The sequence below is a fragment of the Danio rerio genome, chromosome 6 (assembly GCF_052040795.2).
Source record: "Danio rerio strain M-AB ecotype USA chromosome 6, GRCz13ab, whole genome shotgun sequence".
Lineage (NCBI taxonomy): Eukaryota > Metazoa > Chordata > Actinopteri > Cypriniformes > Danionidae > Danio > Danio rerio.
The window spans coordinates 50,165,863-50,188,428 of record NC_141026.1 but is presented as its reverse complement, the minus strand read 5'-3'; the positions used below and the strand labels follow the sequence as shown (position 1 = coordinate 50,188,428).

At 35.9% G+C, this 22,566-nt stretch overlaps 1 protein-coding gene and 1 long non-coding RNA gene across 2 annotated transcripts in view; both read left to right on the top strand.

Annotated features, from left to right (window-relative positions):
* Window positions 1–11,765, top strand: part of LOC141386355 (uncharacterized) — a 30,684-nt gene extending 18,919 nt beyond the window's left edge. The window contains exons 3-4 of the long non-coding RNA XR_015494137.1: window positions 122–182; window positions 11,649–11,765. This is a non-coding gene — a long non-coding RNA (uncharacterized LOC141386355). The remainder of the gene's footprint in view (window positions 1–121; window positions 183–11,648) is intronic.
* A 5,114-nt stretch (window positions 11,766–16,879) lies between these two features.
* The window catches only part of slc2a1b (solute carrier family 2 member 1b), a 29,548-nt gene continuing 23,861 nt past the window's right edge, over window positions 16,880–22,566 (top strand). Inside the window, exon 1 of the mRNA XM_087257962.1 lies at window positions 16,880–17,212. Coding sequence (XP_087114088.1) covers window positions 17,198–17,212 — 15 coding nt within the window. The 5' untranslated portion in view covers window positions 16,880–17,197. The remainder of the gene's footprint in view (window positions 17,213–22,566) is intronic.

The window sequence follows — 22,566 nt, the reverse complement described above, 5'->3', positions numbered from 1 at the left end:
TGTTTATTGTTCGTTCACATTAGTAAATGCAACTAATGCAACCTTATTATAAAGTGTTATCAATGTCTTTAAGCATATCATTTACTTGCTAATATATCTCTTTTGATGTTTTTTCTTTCAGAAATCTGATTAGTTGAACTTTCAAAGACTCATTCTTCCTCAGAAGGGTTCATTGCATCCAGGTAACTTGTAATCCATATGTTTTCCGGCATTGCATTGATAAAACTGGTGCATCATGCAGGTGTGTGGTCTGAGTCCGACTTAGGTCATCCTATTACGATCAAATGTATTGAGTAAATAGGCAAGACAGTCACTCACAGTCTATACAGCTGTAAAGACACATACTGTAGACAGTCATTAAGTATTGCATCAGCCAGACATTTCCAGCTGATAGCAGGACAGAAGGTTAGTCGCTGTTAAGCCTGCGTTATCTTTCATTTCACAAAGGAAGTGGCAAGGTAGTAAAACAATCAGACCATATTTTTATATTGAAAACAAGCAATCCAGAGTCTATTTAGATTACCAGTCAACATAAAAAAATAGTGCACCTTGTTTTGAGAAGAGTTGCCAACAGTTTGAGAAGGATTTCATTAAACCAGCGAAAAGCCTTTGAAAGCGCTTTTACTGTTATGTCAGTTTTTGCACAATATTGACCTAATTAAGGGTTTGTGGGAAATCGTGCGTTTACGAAAAGAATAACTTCATATATGGACTTTTAAAGAAACAAGTCCAACAAATCCTGATAACTAGCATGCAGAAATTGCTGGCCAACTTACTGGCTGTCAAAAAAAAGTTCCAGTGTTTGTTTTGGAATCAGTTTGGGATTGGTTGAGATCGGAGGCATGCTGGTGTTAGGTAACATAACAATAGATAATGGCAAAATGCCAGCAGAACCTCAAGAGTCTCATGCTAGGTTTAATAAATGGAGATAGGAATGGGCGCAATGCATTAAAGAATTCACTCAGACAGATGCACTATTATATACAACATCTGCTGGTTAAATTGTGAACATTTTGAAAAGAGTTTTATTCATGTAGCCAGTGTCCTTGCAGATTTATATTGTGATCTTTAAAACTCTGCACAATGATTCTTATTATTTAAGAATTTATCACTCATTGTTTTTTCCAGTTTGCATGTAGCTGATAGAGGAATTTTTGTTGCAAATGTAAGATGTTGTTTATTTTCACTCATGTTTTGGTGAGAGATTTTAAGCATTGGTTAATACATATTTTGAATGTGCTTTCACAGTGATTAGCACTGACATTCTTGTAGTCTTGTCGCCTATCCAAGTTTTAGGAACAGCAATTAATAATGTGACTTCTAGTAGATCATTTGGTATAAGAAGTGGTTTATTTGAAAGGCAAAGGCCTCTAGATTACAATTTTACCAAAATAAAATGTGATCATGTCTTGATTTTTATTGTTTAATTAGGACAGTAAGGTCTGACTTTGCTTAACACTTAACAGAACAGTATAAAATCAAAAGTCATGGTGCTGTGTAAAAATAATTAATATTGCGTATGACTCCATGAGCTTGGAGGACTGCATCCATACATCTCAATGTAATTTTTGCAAAATATTTGCAATGACTCAAATAACTTATTTATAAAGTCATCTGGAATGGAAAAGAAAGCGTTCTTGCAGAGTTCATCAAGATTTTTTTATCTTACCTCAGACATCCTCAATAATGTTCATGTCTGGTCACTGGGTTGACCAATCCTGGAGCGCCTTGACCTTCTTTGCTTTCAGGAACTTTGATGTGGAGGCTGAAGTATGAGAAGGAGCGCTGTCCTGCTGAAGAGTTTGCCCTCTCCTGTGGTTTGTAATGTAATGGGCAGCACAAATGTCTTGATACCTCAGGCTGTTGATGTTGCCATCCACTCTGCAGATCTCTTGCACACCCCCATACTAAATGTAACCCCAAACCATGATTTTTCCTTCACCAAACTTGACTGATTTCTGTGAGAATCTTGGGTCCATGCGGGTTCTAATAGGTTTTCTAGAGTATTTGTGATGATTGGGATGCAGTTCAACAGATGATACATCTGAAAAATCCACCTTCTGCCACTTTTTCAAATTATCAACTAGAAGTCATTATTTGTTGCTCTTACATCTGGCATAGACAACAAGACCTTTGTCAAGTAATGTACTGTATATGGTCATAGTTAACATGTAGAATGAAGACTGTGTGGATTAGTTCATTAATAAAGTTGGCAATGTAAAGCTTGTACACATTTAAATAAAAGGAACAGATCAAAATTGGACACAAACAGCACTTTGTTAAAATGATACTTCTTCAAAATCCTCAACACTGATCTGATTATGTAATGTACAACTTTGCACATTTCAAGTAAATACTCCTAAATCCTCTGTGCAAGCTGTAAAAACAAGTGCAATAGGCTTAGAGGTCGAACATCGACCCTTGTGACCCGAATTGAAAATTAGCAACTTTTTGCTGACCTGGCGTACATGTAAGTAAAATCTTTATCGATGCATTTGTTTTTAGATATAAATATGCATTTTATTCATCATGTGTAAAAACTTTTGGGAACACTTTAGTTTAGGTCACAATTCGTGATATTAACAAACTATTAACAAATACTACTAGTAGACTACTAATTAGCTGTTTATTAATAGTTAGAAAGGTAGAAGTTGGGTTTAGGTTTTAGGTATGCAGAATAAGATAATACTTTATAACACTAATTAAAATATCGTAATAATTGGCAGGTAATAAGCCAGTAGTTTATAGCACCAATTTTGACCTACACTAAAGTATTACCACTTTTTTTGCATGATAGTAATTATTTGATAAATGTTACAATTTTTCTAAAGACCAAAAAGGGAACTATGCGAAAACTTTAATTTTCCATTACTATGTATGTGTAATTAACCGTATATAGTTCAACCATACAAATAAAATAAATGGCAAAATAATTAAATTAATTAATAAAAAAATGATGTCTATGGATCAACAATTGGTCAATTTTTTTTGCAGACTACACTAGTTATAAAGCAATGTACATTCACATGAACTAAATCATTAAAATAAAATTATACACATTATATATAATAATTTAATTCCCAATAGTTGAGAGAACCTTTTAAAATGTCATCTCAAACTTACTAGACAAATAAAATTGATGAACAGACTAACTTCAGTAATATTGTTAGTTCAAAATTTTGTTATTAATTACTCACCTTAATCTTGTTCCAATATAAATTAAGAGATTTTAAGTGAAATCTAATAGCTCCCTCATGTTCCTCTGGGAATATTATCGAGCCACGGAAATCCTTTTGTGTGCGCATAAAGCAAAATAACGAATTTGTTCAATAGTTTCTTCTCAATGTCAGTATAGGGCGCACATTAATGTGTCGTGATTGGCTGCATCTCTGACGTCTTACCTCGAATATGTCTGTGCTTTATTTCAAACAGATAACTCGCATATATATTCTGTGGGTTTTGGGCATAGGCTGGTATAAGTTTGTGATGATATATTAACCTTAGTTAAAAAAATATCACAATTTCACAGTATCGCGGTAAAGCTTCCCATTTAACACACTATCATTTATTTTACGAAACATTTATAATATTTTAGAGCAGTAAACATGTCAGGCTAAATTATTTAAATAAATCGTTGACTACTGCTGTCTTTATTAGTTTTAAAACACTGATTTTTTTACAACTTGAAAGGGCATCTTTGGATAGCTTTCTTTTCTTTAGATATAAAGTAAGCCACTGCACTCTTTAGGTCAGGGATGTCCACACTCACTCCGTGAGGGCCGGTGTCCAGGAGAGTTTAGCTCCAACCCTAATCAAACACACCTGAACAAGCTAATCAAGCTCTTATAGGTATAATAGAAACGTCCAGGCAGGTGTGTTGAAGCAAGTTGGAGCTAAGATCAGCAGAACACCGGCCCTCCAGGTGCAACTTTGAACACCCCTGCTTCAGGTCCAGAGCCTGCTTGGATGTTAATGTGTAAGTTATTTATTTTAAGATGATTAAAGAATCAGGGACCAGTAGTTTTTGATGTGGAGGGTCATTTTCTGCTAGAGATACTGCTGCCCCAAAAACTAAATAAAATGTTAGTCAAAACACGTAAAAAAAAAAAAAAAAAACTTGCATATACTGTAGAAATGGTATAACAAAATTTTAACGCTTTTAGAACATTGACTTTCCCAAACCACGGTAAACCAGTTATACACCACTGCACAGTGCTTATGAACGCTCTCTGATTAGAAGAAACTGTTGAATAAAATTTTTATTTTTGTTTTATGTGCACAGAAAAGGATTCTCGTAGCTTGATAATTTTCCTGTTGAACTAATAGAATAAAAAATATATGTTTGCCACACTTATTTAAAATGAGCTGAAATAAAATTCTTGAGGTATTTTGTTTTGACAACTTGATTGTTTAATGTCCAATCCACATTTGTAAAAACTAATAAAATAACCTAATTCCTGTATGTTGTCCCAACAAAAATCGATTGTGTAGAACCCAGCATTTTTATTTATGGAGGATGAGAGAGCTTTTAGATTTCATCTAAAACACCTTAACTTTTATGTACTGAAGATGGACAAAGGTCTCAGGCCTTTGGAACCACACAAGGGTGAGTAATTAAAAACGCCATTTTCTTTTTTGGGTGGGCTAACCCTTTTATTTAATTTATTTTATTAAAACTTTCCTTCAGTCATTTAGTTTCCTTCAGCTTACTCCCTTATTGATCAGCGGAATGAACCGCCAACTATTCCATCATATCTGTTACACAGCGGATGCCCTTGCAACACCCATACCATCTTGCATTCACAGACACACACTCATACACTAGAGTCAATTTCTGTTCATCCAATTCACTTAGAGTGCATGGGGAAAACATTGTTAGGAAACCCATGCGAACATGGGGAGAACATGCAAACTCCACACAGGAACGCCAACTGACCCAGCCAGGACTCAAACCAGCAACCTTCTTTCTATGAGGTGACAGTGCTAACCACTGAGCCACCGTGCCACCCTGTTACATTCCTGGGGGTGTTGCTCTGTTGTTCCCTCCTCCCCTTTCTGTTTCTATTTGCTGTCTCCTGTACTTCTAAAATCTAGGTGTTCCGATTGGTTGGCAGAGTTCTCCCTCCCTCCCTCCTTAAACTTTCGAAACCTTTCTATTTGTATTTGACAGTGGTGTCGTGTGAAAGGGCGCTGATTTCTAAAGTCTTCATAAATGTGCTGAAGTGCATTAAACAATGCCTTGCAGTGGCCGTATTAATAATAAACCCATGAGACATGCCATGCTTTCTCCAGCTGGTTTAAATAGAGGCAGTGACTCAGCAGGGCCTAAACTGGCAGAGAGGGCATTGGGTGTTTCGGTGCTTGTCACTTCTGCAAGCAGTGTATCAGATTTCACAGCTATGAAAGCCCTGGCCTCAACTGCTCTGGTGCTAAAATGTCATAGGTAGAGTGAAGTTTGGATTACCGGGACGAACGTGCAGATGCGAGGCTAAAGCATGTGCTGGCCGGGACTCTGTCTGGATTGGCTCCCGGTGACTCAAATGACACAGAGGCATAGTGACCAGGCTGTTCATCTATCTTGTTAAAAGCAGCCAAGGGGTGTTGGCTGATTGGGCATCAGTTCGGACAGCTAAAATATATAGACAGAAGGTCAGTCTGTAGCCTTGACCTGACAAATTTTCTAGCACGATGCTGTGCTAATTCAGACATACGACCTTTTTGTTTCAGCTATGCATTGTTTTTGATCTAAATAAGGCTGCAGCTCAAATCTCTACTATTGTATATGCACATATTACTTGTATAAAGAAATGTTATACCTGAATTCTCCCTCTAATTCCTCTTTTTTTAAAGAGGAGAAAAAGTGCTTAAATACTTCACTGTGAAAAATTATATAACAAGAAGTCTTGACAACAAATGCTTTTGTTATTTTGACTGAATTTAATAGGATTTGAACTAATTGTTTTTAGTTGTACAAATTTTACCGTAATCTTTTTAGTAGTCAGTTTGGCTGATTTAAGTAAAAATTCCAACAAATTTCAACTAAAATAAATAAGGCAAGAAGAATTTTGTTTAGGTGTTTGGTTAGAAGTGATTCAAAATGAGGTGAAAAGTTCCCAGACTCTCTAATCTACAAATAAATCAACCTGTAAGTATTATTCTTGAAAGAACTTGTTTTTAGGGATGGGCATTGCCACTTACGGTTAGAGGTGAAGTACAAACCGATATTGGGAAAAATGTTCTGTGAAAATATTGTTTTTTTTATAAAGTGCAGAGAACTTTTTTAAAAGGTTTATTAAATTTGTTTTTCACGTTACACATAGCAAACAAAAAAAAAACACCCCTTTCCCAGAACACCAGACTTAGGAACAATACATAATCAAATGTCCATGCAGAAAATAAAAAATGTAAATATGACACAAGTTCCTTTTTTCTCACATTGTCATATGTTGTGCGTCCATTTCCATCACAAGAGTTACAAAAGACTGCGAGACCTTACAAAATGTTTCAACAGACCTTTTGATAGAATGCCTTATTTTCTCCAACTAAAGACGAGACATCACTTCTCTTATCCAGTGACTATGTGTTGGTGGAATTTGGTCTTTCCATTAAAACAATATCAGTCTTTTAGTGCAGAGAACTTTTGATGATCATCATGTTGCTTTTGCATTATTTTGGCATTTCATAGTCACAGTATATTTACTCTTTCAAATTAAGAAAGAAAAAATGTCACAAAAAAAGATTTTAAAAAAATTCAAGTAGAGAGGGAGTTAAGAGTTCTTTCATGCATGGCTTTCTAAAAAACATGTAATTTTATCCATTTATTTACAAAACTGGTGATTTTGGGGTTTAAGAATGCACATTTTGCAAGTGGCAGTTTTTCAAATGTTTAGTCTATGCTCATGTGTGAGAGCTTGAAAACCAAAACAGCAGTGATGGATTAATAGACTCTTTTTGCACAGATGCTTAGAGTTTCTTCAGAAAATGACATTGGGATCTACTGGCCTTGTATATGAAATACCAACACAATCTTACAACAATTCGTAACTTTTTGATTTACTGGCTAAATCGTATGAATTCGTACAATCTCGTTCATTTTGTACATTTGATTTGCTTATTCTCCAATGACGGTTGAGTTTAGGGGTGGGGTTGGGTGCCACGCCTCCTTTTTAAAATTGTACATTTTCGTAAGATTGAACTCGTATGAATTATCCACTAAACTGACAAAATGTTAAATATTTACTGTATGTTTCTTTGTGAGATCAGGTTGGAAATGCAGTGATTTAGTATTTTTGGTAGATCCATTTAAACAACTAAAACCTTGTAATTTTTTTCATAAAAATTGAAACGGTTTTCTTTGTGTTTTTTATTTTATATTTTCTGTGTATCAGGCTTGTGTAAACAAACTCTAATTATAAAAATTTGTTTAACTGTTCAGTTTAAAATCTTAATTATTTTTTTATTCTTTGTGGTTTCAAACAACATTAAATGTTGTGCAAAACCCAGACTAATTTATGGACCTGTCTGATACTGTACGCTAAATGGTTCCACAATCTGATATATCATGGATTTTCTTTTTTATATTATCTCTGTAAAGCTGCTTTGACACAATCTACATGGTAAAAGAGCTATAGAAATAACAATACAAAAACCTTACGTTTCAAAGACATTTGAGGGTGAGTCAAATGTACTGAAATGTTTTAGGCGAACTTCCTTTCTGATTATGAAGTGACTGCAAGTTTAGCACTTTCTTTCTAACACTTACTTGACTTTGTAATTTAATAGTAATTTAGCAATTTACTTAGTAATATGTTTTGCCTAGTAAAACTGGATTGCTATCTAAAACTGCTTATTTGCTTTTCTGGCCTTCTTAAGAGTAATTGGTGCCAAAAGGTCATTTTTTTTGTTGGAAACGTCTTGAATGCATCATTAAAATATTACACCTTTTTCTAAAGTAATAAAGATGTTTGTTGATTTTTTGTCTTCTTGATTCTTCCAGCATGGTGGCTCAGTGGTTAGCTTCACAGCAAGAAGGTTGCTGGTTAGAGTCCCGGCTGGGCCAGTTGGCATTTCTGTGTGGAGTTTGCATGTTCTCCCCATATTTGTGCAAGTTTCCTCTGCTTGCTCCTTCATAGTCCAAAGATATGCTTGCGCTATAAGTGAGTTGGATGAATAAAGTGCCTATAGTGTCTGAGTGTGTGTGAATGTGAGAGTATATGTGTTTTCCAGTACTGGGTTGCACCTGGAAGGGCATTCGCTGAGTAAAACATATGCCGGAATAGTTGGCAGTTCATTCCGCTGTGGTGATCCTTAATAAATAAGGGAAGAAGCTGAAGGAAATTGAATAAATAAATAATTCTTCCGATTTAACTAAAACACTAAATGTCTTCTTGAGGAGTGAGAAGAGCCTTTTGACACTGTTTCCTAGTAAAACATCCTCTTTTTAAGACCTGAACCCAGGCCAAATTTGGGCCCAAGGGGTTCCCATAATCGCATATTCCAGCACAGTTGAAGGAAAACCACCCGCTTAGGTGCTAGCTGTGATTATTTGTCTGCTGTATCTCAATGTTGTAAGATGCATACTGTACTATTGTCTGGTTTCCGTATTCAGAGGTCAATTTTCACAACTGCTGACTACCTGCGACTTACTGAAAACTCCCTAGTGTAGAGTCATCATCACAGACCTACGGTAATGTGTCTGCTGTGAAAACATTTCAGTTTTATGTTAAATTTATTTATCCTTCCAAAATAACATCTCTAGTTTGGTTTATATTAAACACTAGGCCTAAAAAATGCATTTGTTTATATAAAGCTCTCTCTATCCAGCCCTGTAGATCTGCAAAGGAACATTTAGTTGTCAGTTGATCCTCAGGTCATGTTTATTATCTAAAATATGAAGTTATATCATCGCCACGTGCAGCTTTTGTGTTTTGAAAACAGTCTGAGATTTCCATGCCCGGTGTTTACCAAGGAGAATTAACTCTGAGGATGTCGTACAGTTGATTACTATTGTTCACTCGCAAAAGTACGCATACAGTAATAAAATCTGCAGAAATACACAGTAACCTGAAATTAACCCGAGCAGATGGTTGCTGGTTAGTGATGTAGATGTGCACTATGGAATGAGTGTAGATGCCGGCTAAGCACATTAGTCCAACAAAAGCACACATTAGTTTGCAACCTACGTGCAGGAGACCACAAAGCCTGCCAAGAGAGTGTAGGGCTACTTCTTGTGGCTTTGACAGATTGACCAAGCAGTATTTATGAATGAGGCCGACACACCACTGCAGGCTATGCCTATAGGGGTTAATCCAAACAGCAACAGATTTAAGGAGCAAATTCTATTAAGATAAAGACAAATAATATAACTCAAGTGAAAAAAAAACATAATTAGTGAACTTAAATTGTTAAGAACAATACAAGTGCATGTTGCATTTTTTAAATAGTTTATATATACAATTTTTAATTACTATTATAATTTACGTTAAGTTGCATACAGTCGTATTCTGTGTGTGTGTACAGTGTGTATATGTGTGTAAATATATGTATATATACTCTATATATACACTATTAGACATATTATTGTATTTTCACAGTAACTGCACTGTTGTGGCAGTGCTGTTGCCTGCAATTTTGCTGTAACTTACCTGTAAATGTGTTTTACAGTAGTATGACCCTACCACAACCTCATTACGGTAAACTACCTTCAGCTTACAGTTAAATAGCCTTACTCACAACTTCTTTTTATTGTAAGATTCCTTTTACCACATTTAAATTGTACAGTATGAAGTTTTACTCTACTTTTACTGTAATTTATTCACATTTAGGTACTACAAAACCTTTTTTTTTAGCATTTACTATTGAATTAAATGAATTCCAAACAAATGACAAGATCATGTACAGAGTATTTTTATTATTCAATGTTATTCATTTTAAATGGTTTACCAAAAATATTTTAATTTATCAATCTATTTTAAATACATTTTGTGATACAAGATGATAATCTTTTCTCTACACATTTCTGAAGAGATCAAATTATGTAGCCAGAGCGATGTGTGGCTGCATTTAATCTTTAAAATGAAAGCTATGGGGTGGTATGATGCCCCCGATGGCTTCTGTTTCTTTTCGTGCTAACAGCTGACCACTTAACTCCGTGTGGACGGCTTTTCCAATGTAACCAGTTTGCCCACTATCGGTTAACACTATTGGTTGGGTTTAGGGAAGGGGGTGATTGGGTTGGTCGGTCAGACGGTCAGTCAGTCTGTCAGTCAGTCGACAGCGGCCTCTAGTGGATTTACACAAGAAAAACAGGCGTGAATGGCACTCGCGAGAGAAATTTGAGATCTGAAAAAGGGTACACAGCCATCTCTGGCATATTCGCAAAAAGAAAAACTGCAAAAAACATACCCCCTGTGTGTTAGTATGCCCCAAATATTAGTATGTAAAATGTTTCAGCATACCAAAAAGGTTTTAGTATGGTTTGTGTTTATGCAAGTGGGACAAGGGTGGTGCTAATCGACAAGAGAAAGCACAAATATTGGTCCATATACTAATCAATCAATACAGCTGTTTATTGTTGGTACACAAAGCTGATATCATTTATCACAATAATAGTCAATAATCTTAAATCATACCCATGAACATCATTAATCGAAATACAACAAAACTGCATAAAGGCTTAAAATGTGAATTAAACATTAGTAATAAGGACTGCCTGAATCAAAGTCAGATAATAAAGCCCAAGCAGTTTGATATAAGTATATACAACCCCAGAGACATGCCATCATTTTCCTCTTCAAAGACTGGGGAGCCCGTTGCAGTCACATTGGAAAACCAACATGTGTGTCCGAGAATGATGGGCGATGTGCACTTATCCCATGGCTGAGCTTCCAATGTTTCAGCAAGAAATCCTCACCTTTATAGTCAAAATTTGGATGCTGGCCAAAGTAAAAAAAATAGGCCAAAGATTGGCCTATTAGGTAAGAAAGTAGATTGAGTTGATCAGGCCCACCTTCTCTCTCAGCTAGGTGCTCATTATTTCTGAAGCACATATTTGAGGTTTGTAGTGTCAGCATGATTATCTAGATTCTATATTCTACCTCCTGAAATTTGGAGAAAGTTAACCTTAAGGTCTGGAGACCCTTCTCTGGTTATTTGGTCAGGCTTAAGCAACCCAGGCTCATTCTGATACCGTAGTCCCGTGGATGTTTCTGGAGACTGCTAAATACGTCCCGGGAGGTATGTATTTTTGCAGTTTTTGTTTTCATGAATCCACAAGAGGCCACTGTGTGCGCTATTTTGCATCTCAAATGTCTCTCACGAGTGCCGTTTGCGCCTGCACTGTTCTCGTGTAAACCCACCAGAGGCCGCTGTTGAACAACTGTCTGTCTGACTGGCTGAATGATTGACTGGGCGACCGGCCAATCAACTGACCCACCCTCCTCCTTCCCTGAACGCAACCAATTTATGGATTGACCCAGCCACCTGCTTACTTCCCTAAACCCAACCAAAAATGTACAAAAGCCGTCCAGAAAAAGAAAAACCCTCGTCTGATTTTTACCACGTTTTCAAATTTTACCACATTCTCACCATTGTTATAAACTTGTTCACTTTACTTTTTGGATTCTGTTTTTGTCTGATTTCTGGAACAGCTCTTCCCCGGACTCGAACCCGGTCGTTGTTACCGTGGTCAGCTCCTCTCTGCTTCTCAAGTACACAACGAGCTAACTGGACAAACTGGTTTCGGCGGGAAAGCCCTCAACACGGAGGTAAGCAGTCAGCCATTGATCGTGAAAAGGAACGGCGTCACACCGGCCCATTGTGTTCGCTTAAAAAATTCAATTCAGCCATACGTACCTCCGGCTACATAATTTGCAGTCTCCAGAAACGTCCGTGGGACATTTTTAGAATGAGCATGGATTGTGCTTAAGGGTCAATATTTTACCTCCTGAAATTTGGAGAAAGGTATGAACTTAGTGTGCTTTCACACCTGTGAATCGATTCAGTTGTTCTGAAACAGGGATTACAATTGTTACATTATTCCTCTTTGTTCTTGAAGCGGTTCGCTTTCATACTGCTAAGTTTCTAATCGGACCAAAAGAGCTAAAACAAGTCACGTAGGAGTAAACTCTCCCCACATTGGTCAGAGTGTCAGGGTTTATTTTGCAGAGTCTCGCTCAGGCTCAGCTGTCAGAAGAGGTGGTGTTTGACAAGGTGCGCGCAACGTGTCTGAAGAGTGAGGAGAGATGCGTTGGGGAGGGGTGAGAAGGGTACGCGACCTAGCCTATTTGAGGACCAGGAGGGAGACGCGAGATTACCAGAATATTATCAATATTCAAAACATTCAAAAACACAGTGATATAACCACGCTCGGATCGTATTGGTTTCTCACTGCAATCGATTCGCACCAGAGTTCGTTTCAATCGAGCCGAGACCACCTCATTCAAACGATCTCGGAGCGTTTGATTTGGTGCGGATCCGAGAGCGATTGGTGGTTTCACATTTGCCAAACGAACCGCACTAACTGTGCAAACGAGACAGGTTCTGAAACAAAAGTGTAGGTGTGAAAGCACCCTTAACCTAAAGGTCATGAGACCCTTCTCTGGTCATTTGATTGTTCGTTGAGTGCAACAGGAGAAAAACAAAAAAGAACCTATTTGTTACACTCCTGGAACATATTTCGCTCTCTCCAGAAATGTATAACCAGGGGTCATATCCATAATGAGCCTGGGTTGACAGTAGCAGTAATTATACCAATACGGCAGACTCCTAATATGCAGAAAGTTACTGTAAAAGCTTTAAAATTACTCACAATACAGTACATATTAAAGTAGTGGACTGTACAGAATGTATGTGGTACTTTACTGGGCATTTTTGCAGTAAAGAAGTGTAAAATTGCAGCCAAGTCTAACAGCGTATTTCTAAGATCGCAAAATTATTATTGCAGTGGTTATAATAATTTTAAACTTACAGTAATTCCATAACAGACTACAGGATCTTGCATAATAGACTATATTTTCATCATAAATATTTTAATATCAGCCTTTTCCTGCATTGTATTGTTTGAATGCTTGATTCACTTCATTGCCATTCTTTTGAAGGTTTGAGGTGACGAACATCCTGGAACCATCATGCTCATTTTATTATTTTCTTTGCTGTCTCACAGGTTCAGAACAATCCATCACTGATTGTTCAGAAACGTCTGTATTTGTTTTTCTTAGAATATCAAACGAATTTAACAATGAGACAAAAGGTGCACACTTTAGCTTGTGTCAGTTTTTTTCTACTCTTATTTGTGCATGGTTTTGAATATTGTGCCAATGCATAGCGGTTTCCTCTTGTTTGCAGGTTGATTATTTTTCTTGTGCGATAAGCAGATACTTCCCCACCAACTCAAACAAAACCTCTATGTTGTAATGAGTTGTTACGTATTACCCCCTTCTCATCTCTCCTTTTCCCACGACCCAACAGGAATTGTCTGTAGGAGTGAGACACAATTGCTCTTTGAGCTCGTCTACAAACACTTGTTCAGTTTGATTCCAGATCTGTCGGTTTGATCACTGACATGGTAGAGGGCCTGAGTGGGCACTGAAACTGCAGTTATGGATGCCCGTTTAGTTTCTTGGCAGGATATGATGCATTGGCATAAATGATTCTGCCACATGAACACGTTACAATGCATCTGGTCAATTAGATCAGTAGAGAAGCGAGTTTAATCTGTCTATTATTTACACTTTCAACCGCTTTCTTGATTTCTTTGAGGGGGATCAATGAGTGTTTGGGCTCTCAAATTATTATGCAATATGATAAAAGACTGATAATTGGATGAACTAAAAATGCATCTTAATACGAGATAATAACCAAAATTATACCTTAGGTTTTATGGATATGTTTGTAGGATTAGCCAAAAATACATTGCATTGAGTCAAAATTATTGATTTTGCCAAAAAATACTAGTAAAGTTTATGACGACATTTTGTATTTGTTTTTTACTGTAAATGCTGTATATCAATACTCAATTTTTCCAGGCCCACATGGAATCTGCACGCACAGAATTCTGCAGATTTCCGCAAATTTTTACCCCGTGATTAATTCTGTTTATTTTCTTATGTAAATGTGCGTAAATCTATATTCATTCAGTTTTTAAAATAATTTCTAAATTATAAATTAAAATAAATTATTGACTAACATGAAAATGTTCATATAATTTATTTACAACACAGTTAGTGAAGTCCTATTTTCTGTCTTTTAGTAGATATATAGAAGACTTGATTTCTTTACCAAATAAAGTGGATCTAATTGGATTTGCATTGTAAACATTAAATAAAAGTTAAACATGTATTTACTTTGTAGTTCATATATTAAGGTTTTAGTTATGATACTCCCAAAATTATTCTACATAAATCCACAGATTTTTAACAAAATTCTGCGCAGAAATAGCAAAAAATGTTTGCAGATTTCGTCTGGCCCGACTAATAACTTAGTTTGGACAACTTCATTTCTTAATGTGGCGATTTCTCTTAACGTTTACATTTTTGGATCACTTAGATTTAACACTTTCAAAGTTGTATTTCTGCCAAACTGGGACTCGAACCAGCAGTCTTCTTGCTGTGAGCTGACAGTGCTAACCACTGAGCCAGCGAGTCACACATTTTGAAATTTTTTTACTGTAAATACTGTATATCTGAACTTAATTTTTGACTGCTAATATGCACTGACAACAAATTTATTCCGAAATTTATCAATTTCATGATTTTTCTTGATATAATTTTTTTTAATGATGTAACCCTTGATATAACCCTTGACTGATTTTGTGATCTACACTATAAGAAATATACATAAATTTGCAGTTTTCTATCAGTTATTTTGTGATTTTTTTTTTCTTGTTTCTTTGTTTATTTATGGTTTTGAATTGCATTATGGCTCCTTGATCTTTCTTCCATCAACTTTTAAAGTCTGAAAAAGTAAATTTTATTTCCATTTTTAAAGTGATAAAATGTCTAGGTTGGTGTTGTATAATATTTCAAAATGTTAATAAAAGTCACTTTGTTTAACTGTTGAATTTTCTACATCAAAAGTTGACAAAGCAGAGATGAAGGTCCCATAATGCAATTCACAACCGTAAATAAACAGAAAACACTTGTGAATCACAAATACAGAAACACAATTGGTCAAAAGGGGAATATAGCTCAAATCATATGCTCAATACACATGTATTTAACACTGAATACTTATGACTGGGTCAACAAATGCACATCCTAATAATAATAATAAAATAGCAGGTAGGCTATAACATAATAGTGAGGTGTATAAGCAGACCTTTAGACTCAAATATTTATTATTCATTCATTCATTCATTTTCCTTCGGCTTAGTCCCTTTACCCATCTGGGGTCACCACAGCGGAATGAACCATCAATTTATTCAGCATGTGTTTAACACAGCAGATGCCCTTCCAGCTGCAACCCAGTACTGGGAAACATCCATACACACTCATTTAAACACATACACACATAACGACTAATTTAATTTATTCAATTCCCCTTTAGCGCATGTCTTTGGATTGTGGGGGATGCCGGAGCACCCAGAAGAAACCCACACGAACACAGGGAGAACATGCAATCTCCACACAGAAATGCCAACTGACCCAGCCTGGACTCGAACCAGCGACCTTCTTGCTGTGAGGCAACAGTGCTAACCACTGAGCCTGCGTGTCACTCCTAATATATTAAATCTTCGAACATTTTTTTAAACATACACTTAATACATTGAGTGTATGCTATTACAAAAATATGGCTGCACGTCAAAGTTGATTTATAACTAAATATTAGTGTGTTTCTTCTCTCTGATTCAGACATTTCTGTCTCCTGATTGTTTTCATTAGATTTCAAAGCAATACGACATGAAAGCTTTGCTTCTATTTTGATTACAAACAGTTTGTTTGGAACGAGTTCATTCTCCTCAGACACTTCCTTAAACAATCCCTCGTAGGAAAAAAAACATTTCTTAAGAATCACATATTCGCCATCATGCACTGTGTTATCTGTTTATTTATACACTCCTCTCACAACAGTTTTTTTTCTAGAACAGTAGTTTTCATACTTTTTTCATCAAGTACCACCTCAAAAAAAAATTGTCTCTCCAAGTACCACCAAAATGAGCAGTATTGAAATACAATAGCGTAGTAGGCCCAGTAAAGCAGCTAAAACTCTGCACAGTTAAAAAATGTGGCAGATTACCTCAGAAATATAGGCTATATGTCATATATGGCATATTATATTCATCATTTTTGATACATTTTTAAATGTGTGTAGCATGTACATGACATACATCATTCCTCCGTGTACCACTAGAAGGAAGCCTGCGTACCACTAGTGGTACACGTACCACAGTTTGAGAACCACTGTTCTAGGACATATATACATATTTTTCTAATATAACATAGTTCTTATGAAATTATTTTTATTACTATGTTATTACTATGCAACAATTAAAATCATTATTAGAAATGGATTAATCCTGCATTTTAGTGTATTCAAATATTTGTGTAAAGGTTTTTTTTTAATACAGAACTTGGATAGGATTTTTAAAAATCTAACATAATAGTAAACTTAGAGAACAAATCTCCATACTCACAACAATACTTCTCAACTCATCACCACAGAAGTCTGCCATGCATAATGTTATTAATATTAGTTCATCTTTCGGTTTTTCAGGCTTGATTCTTGTGATGTGTAAATTTGCACGCTCCTTTACGCATTCATCTTACACTGTATGTCGTCATTCCTGATCAGCCAATCACAGAGCACATTCCCAGTCCGACCCCCTTCACTCCCGACATTGTTGCGTCATACATATTAAACCGGCGAGCCCGGACAGCATCTCAGATTCACCGGGTCGAGCAGACAACTTTAAGGTTAATTGAAACACTCCAGTTAAGAAAAAGGAGAAAAAATCTACTTATTTAGGAAAAGGGGAGTTGTCAGAAGAAGTTTGTGAGAGGCATCTGAAGGCATTTACGCGGTCTCCCTTCTGAAGCTACAACACCATACTTGGCGAACTGTATTATTTATTTATTTATTTATGAAATAGTTGTATTAATTTCATTTAAAGTCGAATTCCGAGGAAATCCAAGTGGGGAAAGGCGAAGTTTCTGCCGAGTTAACGTGCGCCGAGACGTCATTGAAATTTTGACAAGACGTGATGGAAGGCGGAAAGGTACGTTACGTTTAAAACTTCATTTTTGTCCCCTCTAATAATAAATAAATGCGAATATATACATATAACGAATGTAAAACGTAACAGAGCATGGTGTGGAACATTAAACTGGTTTGTGTTGGTATTTCAGTGTGTCTATTTCTGGCTCTCTCAATGTCAGGCAGGATATTAACGTTAACGTTAGCCGCATAGCATCGCGAGCCTTTCTCTCGAGCTCAAAAAGTTTGACAAAAACCAAAATAAACTCGTACCACATGTTGGGATGACACATGGGCAACCGAGCTGTGATGAGCTCACATAGCCTTTTAGTTTCCTTAAAAGTGGTAGGTGTCATAATGCCGAGTCTATGCCGGGAACTCGTTTGCCTGAGGAGAGAGACTGTGTTTAAAAACCGAGTATGCTCCCTAAGTAGACGGCATTTTTTGGGTACCACAAGCGCGCTTTCTGGCTTTGTCTCAAAAGCAACGTGAGTTGTCCTCATAGGCGGCATTGTAAGTGACTGTGGTGGCGCTATGGTTGCCCGAAATGCTGTATTTGTAGGTAGCACGATGGGATTTCAGACACAGCCGGGGGATCGTGGTGTACGTGCCCACTTTAACCCGATTTTCAATTCAGCAGTCATCATTTTTCTTTCTTTCTTTCTTTCTTTCTTTCTTTCTTTCTTTCTTTCTTTCTTTCTTTCTTTCTTTCTTTCTTTCTTATAATTTTCAATTAAATTTTCTTTAACGTCATGATTGTTTAAATACATTATTACTAAAACGTTATTACACAAAATAAATAATAAAAACATACTATTATATTTTCTTTCTTGTAATAAAAACTAAACAATATGGCATTACAACAGTGATTACATATTATGACATCAAAATTGTTATTATGATAGTGTTTTCTTTCTTTTTTTCCCTAAATAAGTGCATAATACTGCATTTTAACTGCTTGAGTTTGCCTTAAAATTCATATTAAATGCAACCATTATGTTTTAAATAGAACACTCTATCTCTAGTATTCTTTTGAGTCCTGTCCAAACTAGTGACTAACAGTGAACTAGACACTCATACGTGACTAGTAGGCTGTTCTAGATGGTAAACCTAACCACAGATGCATGATGATCACCCATGACAGATCAAGTGTCTTTTAGATTTCCTGAGGTCAGGGACTTTACAATATCTTGTTGTTTGATTTTTTTGTCCTTCAAAGAACTAGCCCATTAAAAACAATCAGTAGGGGTGTTTTAGCTTGATTTGAGCGAAAAACAATGACTTTAAAGTAAATGTGAGTGCAGCCATTAAATTAATTAAATTCAGCTGCAGTGCACTACGATGTTGCTGTATTTAATCTATGGCCGACGTGCTGGGAACGATGGAGATGTCCCTTAGGGAGGGGACATCCACAGCTGGCTTCTAGGGGACACACAGCATAACCCTGCCAGAAAGGTCATGTTCTTGACCTATTCCCAGCACAATGTCTAATGTTTTGGCTTTGTTGTACAACACTCTTCAGTCAACGTGCACGCTCGTGTGGCTCTCTAATGCCACAGGAACGTGTACACATGTTGTTGGTTGTTAAGACAACCCTCGTGCTCGGTCTTTTCATACCAAACTGGCTTCTGATATTAAATAACATATGGGAAGAATATATGCTTGTGCCAAAGGCTTTAGACATTATAGCTCGCCATTAAACATGCTCAGACCTTTAAAGCACACTCATCAGGGTGCATTGTGTGAATAGGCAAAAGTGCCACACCTGACGCTCACCTGTCAGGTTTTAGTATTTGCGTAGGAGAAATTTCTTTCTTTCTTTCTTTCTTTCTTTCTTTCTTTCTTTCTTTCTTTCTTTCTTTCTTTTTTTTCTTTCTTTCTTTCTTTCTTTCTTTCTTTCTTTCTTTTTTTTCTTTTTTTCTTTCTTTCTTTCTTTTTTCTTTCTTTCTTTCTTTCTTTTTTTTCTTTTTTTCTTTCTTTCTTTCTTTCTTTTTTCTTTTCTTTCTTTCTTTCTTTCTTTCTTTCTTTTTTCTTTCTTTCTTTTTTCTTTCTTTCTTTCTTTCTTTCTTTTCTTTTTTTTTCTTTCTTTCTTTTTTTCTTTTTTTTCTTTCTTTCTTTTTTTTTCTTTCTTTCTTTCTTTCTTTCTTTCTTTCTTTCTTTCTTTCTTTCTTTCTTTCTTTCTTTCTTTCTTTCTTTTTTTCTTTCTTTCTTTCCTCTAATTTTTAATTGAATGTTCTTTATTGACATGATTGTTTAAATACAATATTACTAAAACCAGTGCTTCCCACAGGCTTGAAATATACTTGTGGTGGTAACTGGCACATGGTTACCTAAATGCAACAAAAAAATATTTATTTTTAGTAATACTTATATTTATTATGACACTGCTATACATTGTTTCCTTTAAATGGGTTGAAGTTTAAAAAGAGACTGTTGAAAAAAAAATCCACTATATATTTTACTTCTATTCAGGAGCCATGTGCACCCACTGACAGGTAAAATCTGCTGATGACATTTTGTACAGTATTGCCAAAGGATCTAAGATATGTATAAATATGCAGTCAACATCATCAAATAAAAAAAAACAGCAATATTTATAAAAAGTATAATTAGAATAAAAGTGAAGATTATTTAATTAAGGCAAATTAGCAAATTAACCATTTATAATGGTGCTCAAATATTTTGCAGCCGGTTTAAATGTAATTTCCTCCGCTCGTATTAATAGAAGAATTAATTATTTAATGTTTCTCTCGCTCTTGTGGCTGTGCATGCGCTGTCAGCTGCGAAGCCAAGCAAAAGTTAATCAGGCTTACAACCAAAATGTAATGCAAAACCGGATAAATTTAACGTCAACTTTAGAAAGCAAAACCAAAAGCCGAATCCTGGACATTTTAGGAGATTTAAAAACCCTGCACAAAAGCATTATTAAGTCTCAAAAAGGCAGGAAACGTGTAGGGCAAGATGAGATTTTCCACTGGTCAATTGATTGCGGATGTTTGGCTATTGGGTGGAATCAAAAAAGTGTAAAAGGATGATAATAGTAAAAAATAAATGTCACTAAATATATTTATATTTAGCGATTATGATTTTTTATTTTCTTTTTTTGTCAAATAAGTGCATAATACTACATTCTAATGGCTTAAGTTTTCTTTAAAATTCTTAGTAAATGCAAAGATTGTTTTAATTAGAAAACAACATCTCATGTTTTCTTTTGAGCCCTATCCACACTAGTAACTAACAGTGAGTGTTTACATGGACACCAATAATCCGATTTTAATACAATACAGACTATATTCTACCATATAAACAGATTTCTGATTAATTTAATCAGATTAAGGTCATAATCAAACTAAACAAAAATCAGATTAAGACATGTGGAATATGCCGATTTTAGTCGCATTATTGAAGTTCAGTACAGACATGGAAACACAGCAGTCAAACTAATACTGTGTGTCAGATTTTTATTGCATTTTGCGACAGGATAGTCTATGCTTGGACCGGTATAAGAATGTAGCGGTATTATAACCTTTGATAACAATATCACGGTTTCACAGTATTGTGATTACTGCTCTACAACATATATATATATTTTAAATGTCTGGGTAAAAAACAAAAAGTTTTTTTTTGCTTTGAACACAATGGCTGCGTCCGAAATCACAAACTTTGATACTATATAGGATGTTAAAAACAGTATGCAAGCCAAGTAGTATGTCTGAATTCAAAGAAATCAAAAAACTGTATGCGAGAAGATAAGTCATGAAAAATTTAAACACCCAAAATTACATGGAAGTCCAGAGGAAATGTGGATAGCATGGAGACACAATGACCTTAATCGAATTATGTGCTATAACATGTAAAATGGGATCATTAAAGGAACATTTAAAAAGCAACTCCTGTAAACACCTTAATCATATTATAGTCTTTATTCAGATTAAGGCAAATAATTCAATTACTGATGTCCATGTAAATGTAGGCTGTGAACTAGAGACTCATACGTGACTAGTAGGCTGCTCTGCATGGCTAACCTAACCACAACTGGCAAAAGGTACTATAAAAATGGCAAGGTACCATAATATGAGTAGCAATCTACTGTACAGTGAATTCTGGTAAGCAAATAGATGGCTTCTTCTATGCTTCTGTTTCCAGCATTTCTGAATTAGCTGAACCACATGCACAGGCTACAAAGCATCAAACCGATCAGATAAAGGCATCTGAATCAGACAGACATGTTTAATTTTTTATGTAGGCAGGGTTTTTTCAGATTTTGGTTCAAAACATTAGTTCAAACTGTTGAAATATTACAGTAATTGGGGGCAGGTGTGCAGTTGACCTTTATTATTTCAAGCGAAACTAACATGCTTTTAGTAAAAATCTCCATTTGCAGAGAGACATTCGGGGCTTTTGATAGAGGATTAAACCTAAAGCAAACTGTCGGAGACCTTAATTCTATTTTGCTTTGTCAAGTCAGGTTGCTTTTCTTTTCCTTTTCACCCTGCATGACTGCAGCCTGCGTATGTACTCCCTTGTTACTGTCATTTCAGCCTAATGGGCGCTAATAACAGGATTTTTAAGCGCAATCGGATTATGGAACGAAGTGCCACTGAGGTAATTTATTTCCTTGAAAATTCCAGGGCCGAATCAGTGCTGAGCTGTAACTGCTAATCCTAGATATTTGAAAGGGTGGGCAGAGTTTTTAGCTTGAGGTCTACTGTAAGTTACATAATATTGCTTTACATAGGGTAGCATTTACTGTATTTATCACCACAGTTTTGCAAAATGCTGCAAAAGGGGGTGTGGTAATTTGTGTAGTGAAGCGAGGAGAGACCGTCAACCAAAGAGCGTTTATGAATTAAGAACTTTTTTTTAGCTATAACACATTAGCTACTAAATTAAAAGACTATTCACCATTTATTTCACCATATACCATTACGATGAACAAATATTCTGTATGGTTTTGTAAGCTCACTGTACATTTCTCAAGTGCACACATACCCTGTGGCCATTATATTTTAATACACAAACAAATGCCCAAATGTTTGCATTATACACTGCACAGCGGATACAATAGCCGGGTTTTCACTGTCGCACCTAAATCGAGTAAACCAGGGCCAGGCATGTTTCCACAGTCACTTCCGGGGCCTGACCGGGCAAAAGCGAGGCTTCTTCTTCGCTTGAGTGTGGAGTGAAAGCAGAGGTGGAGTTTGCTCGAGTCTGATTAAGATGGTGTGCTGCCATTCCACTAGTTTTCTGATCGCATGAGTACATGCGCCAAAAAACAATTAAATAAAGTAAAGAATAAACATAACTACTGGTCCGTTTAACATATTGCATAATATCCCTGTATTCTAGGTTTTTTTTTGCTTAAGATCGCCCTTA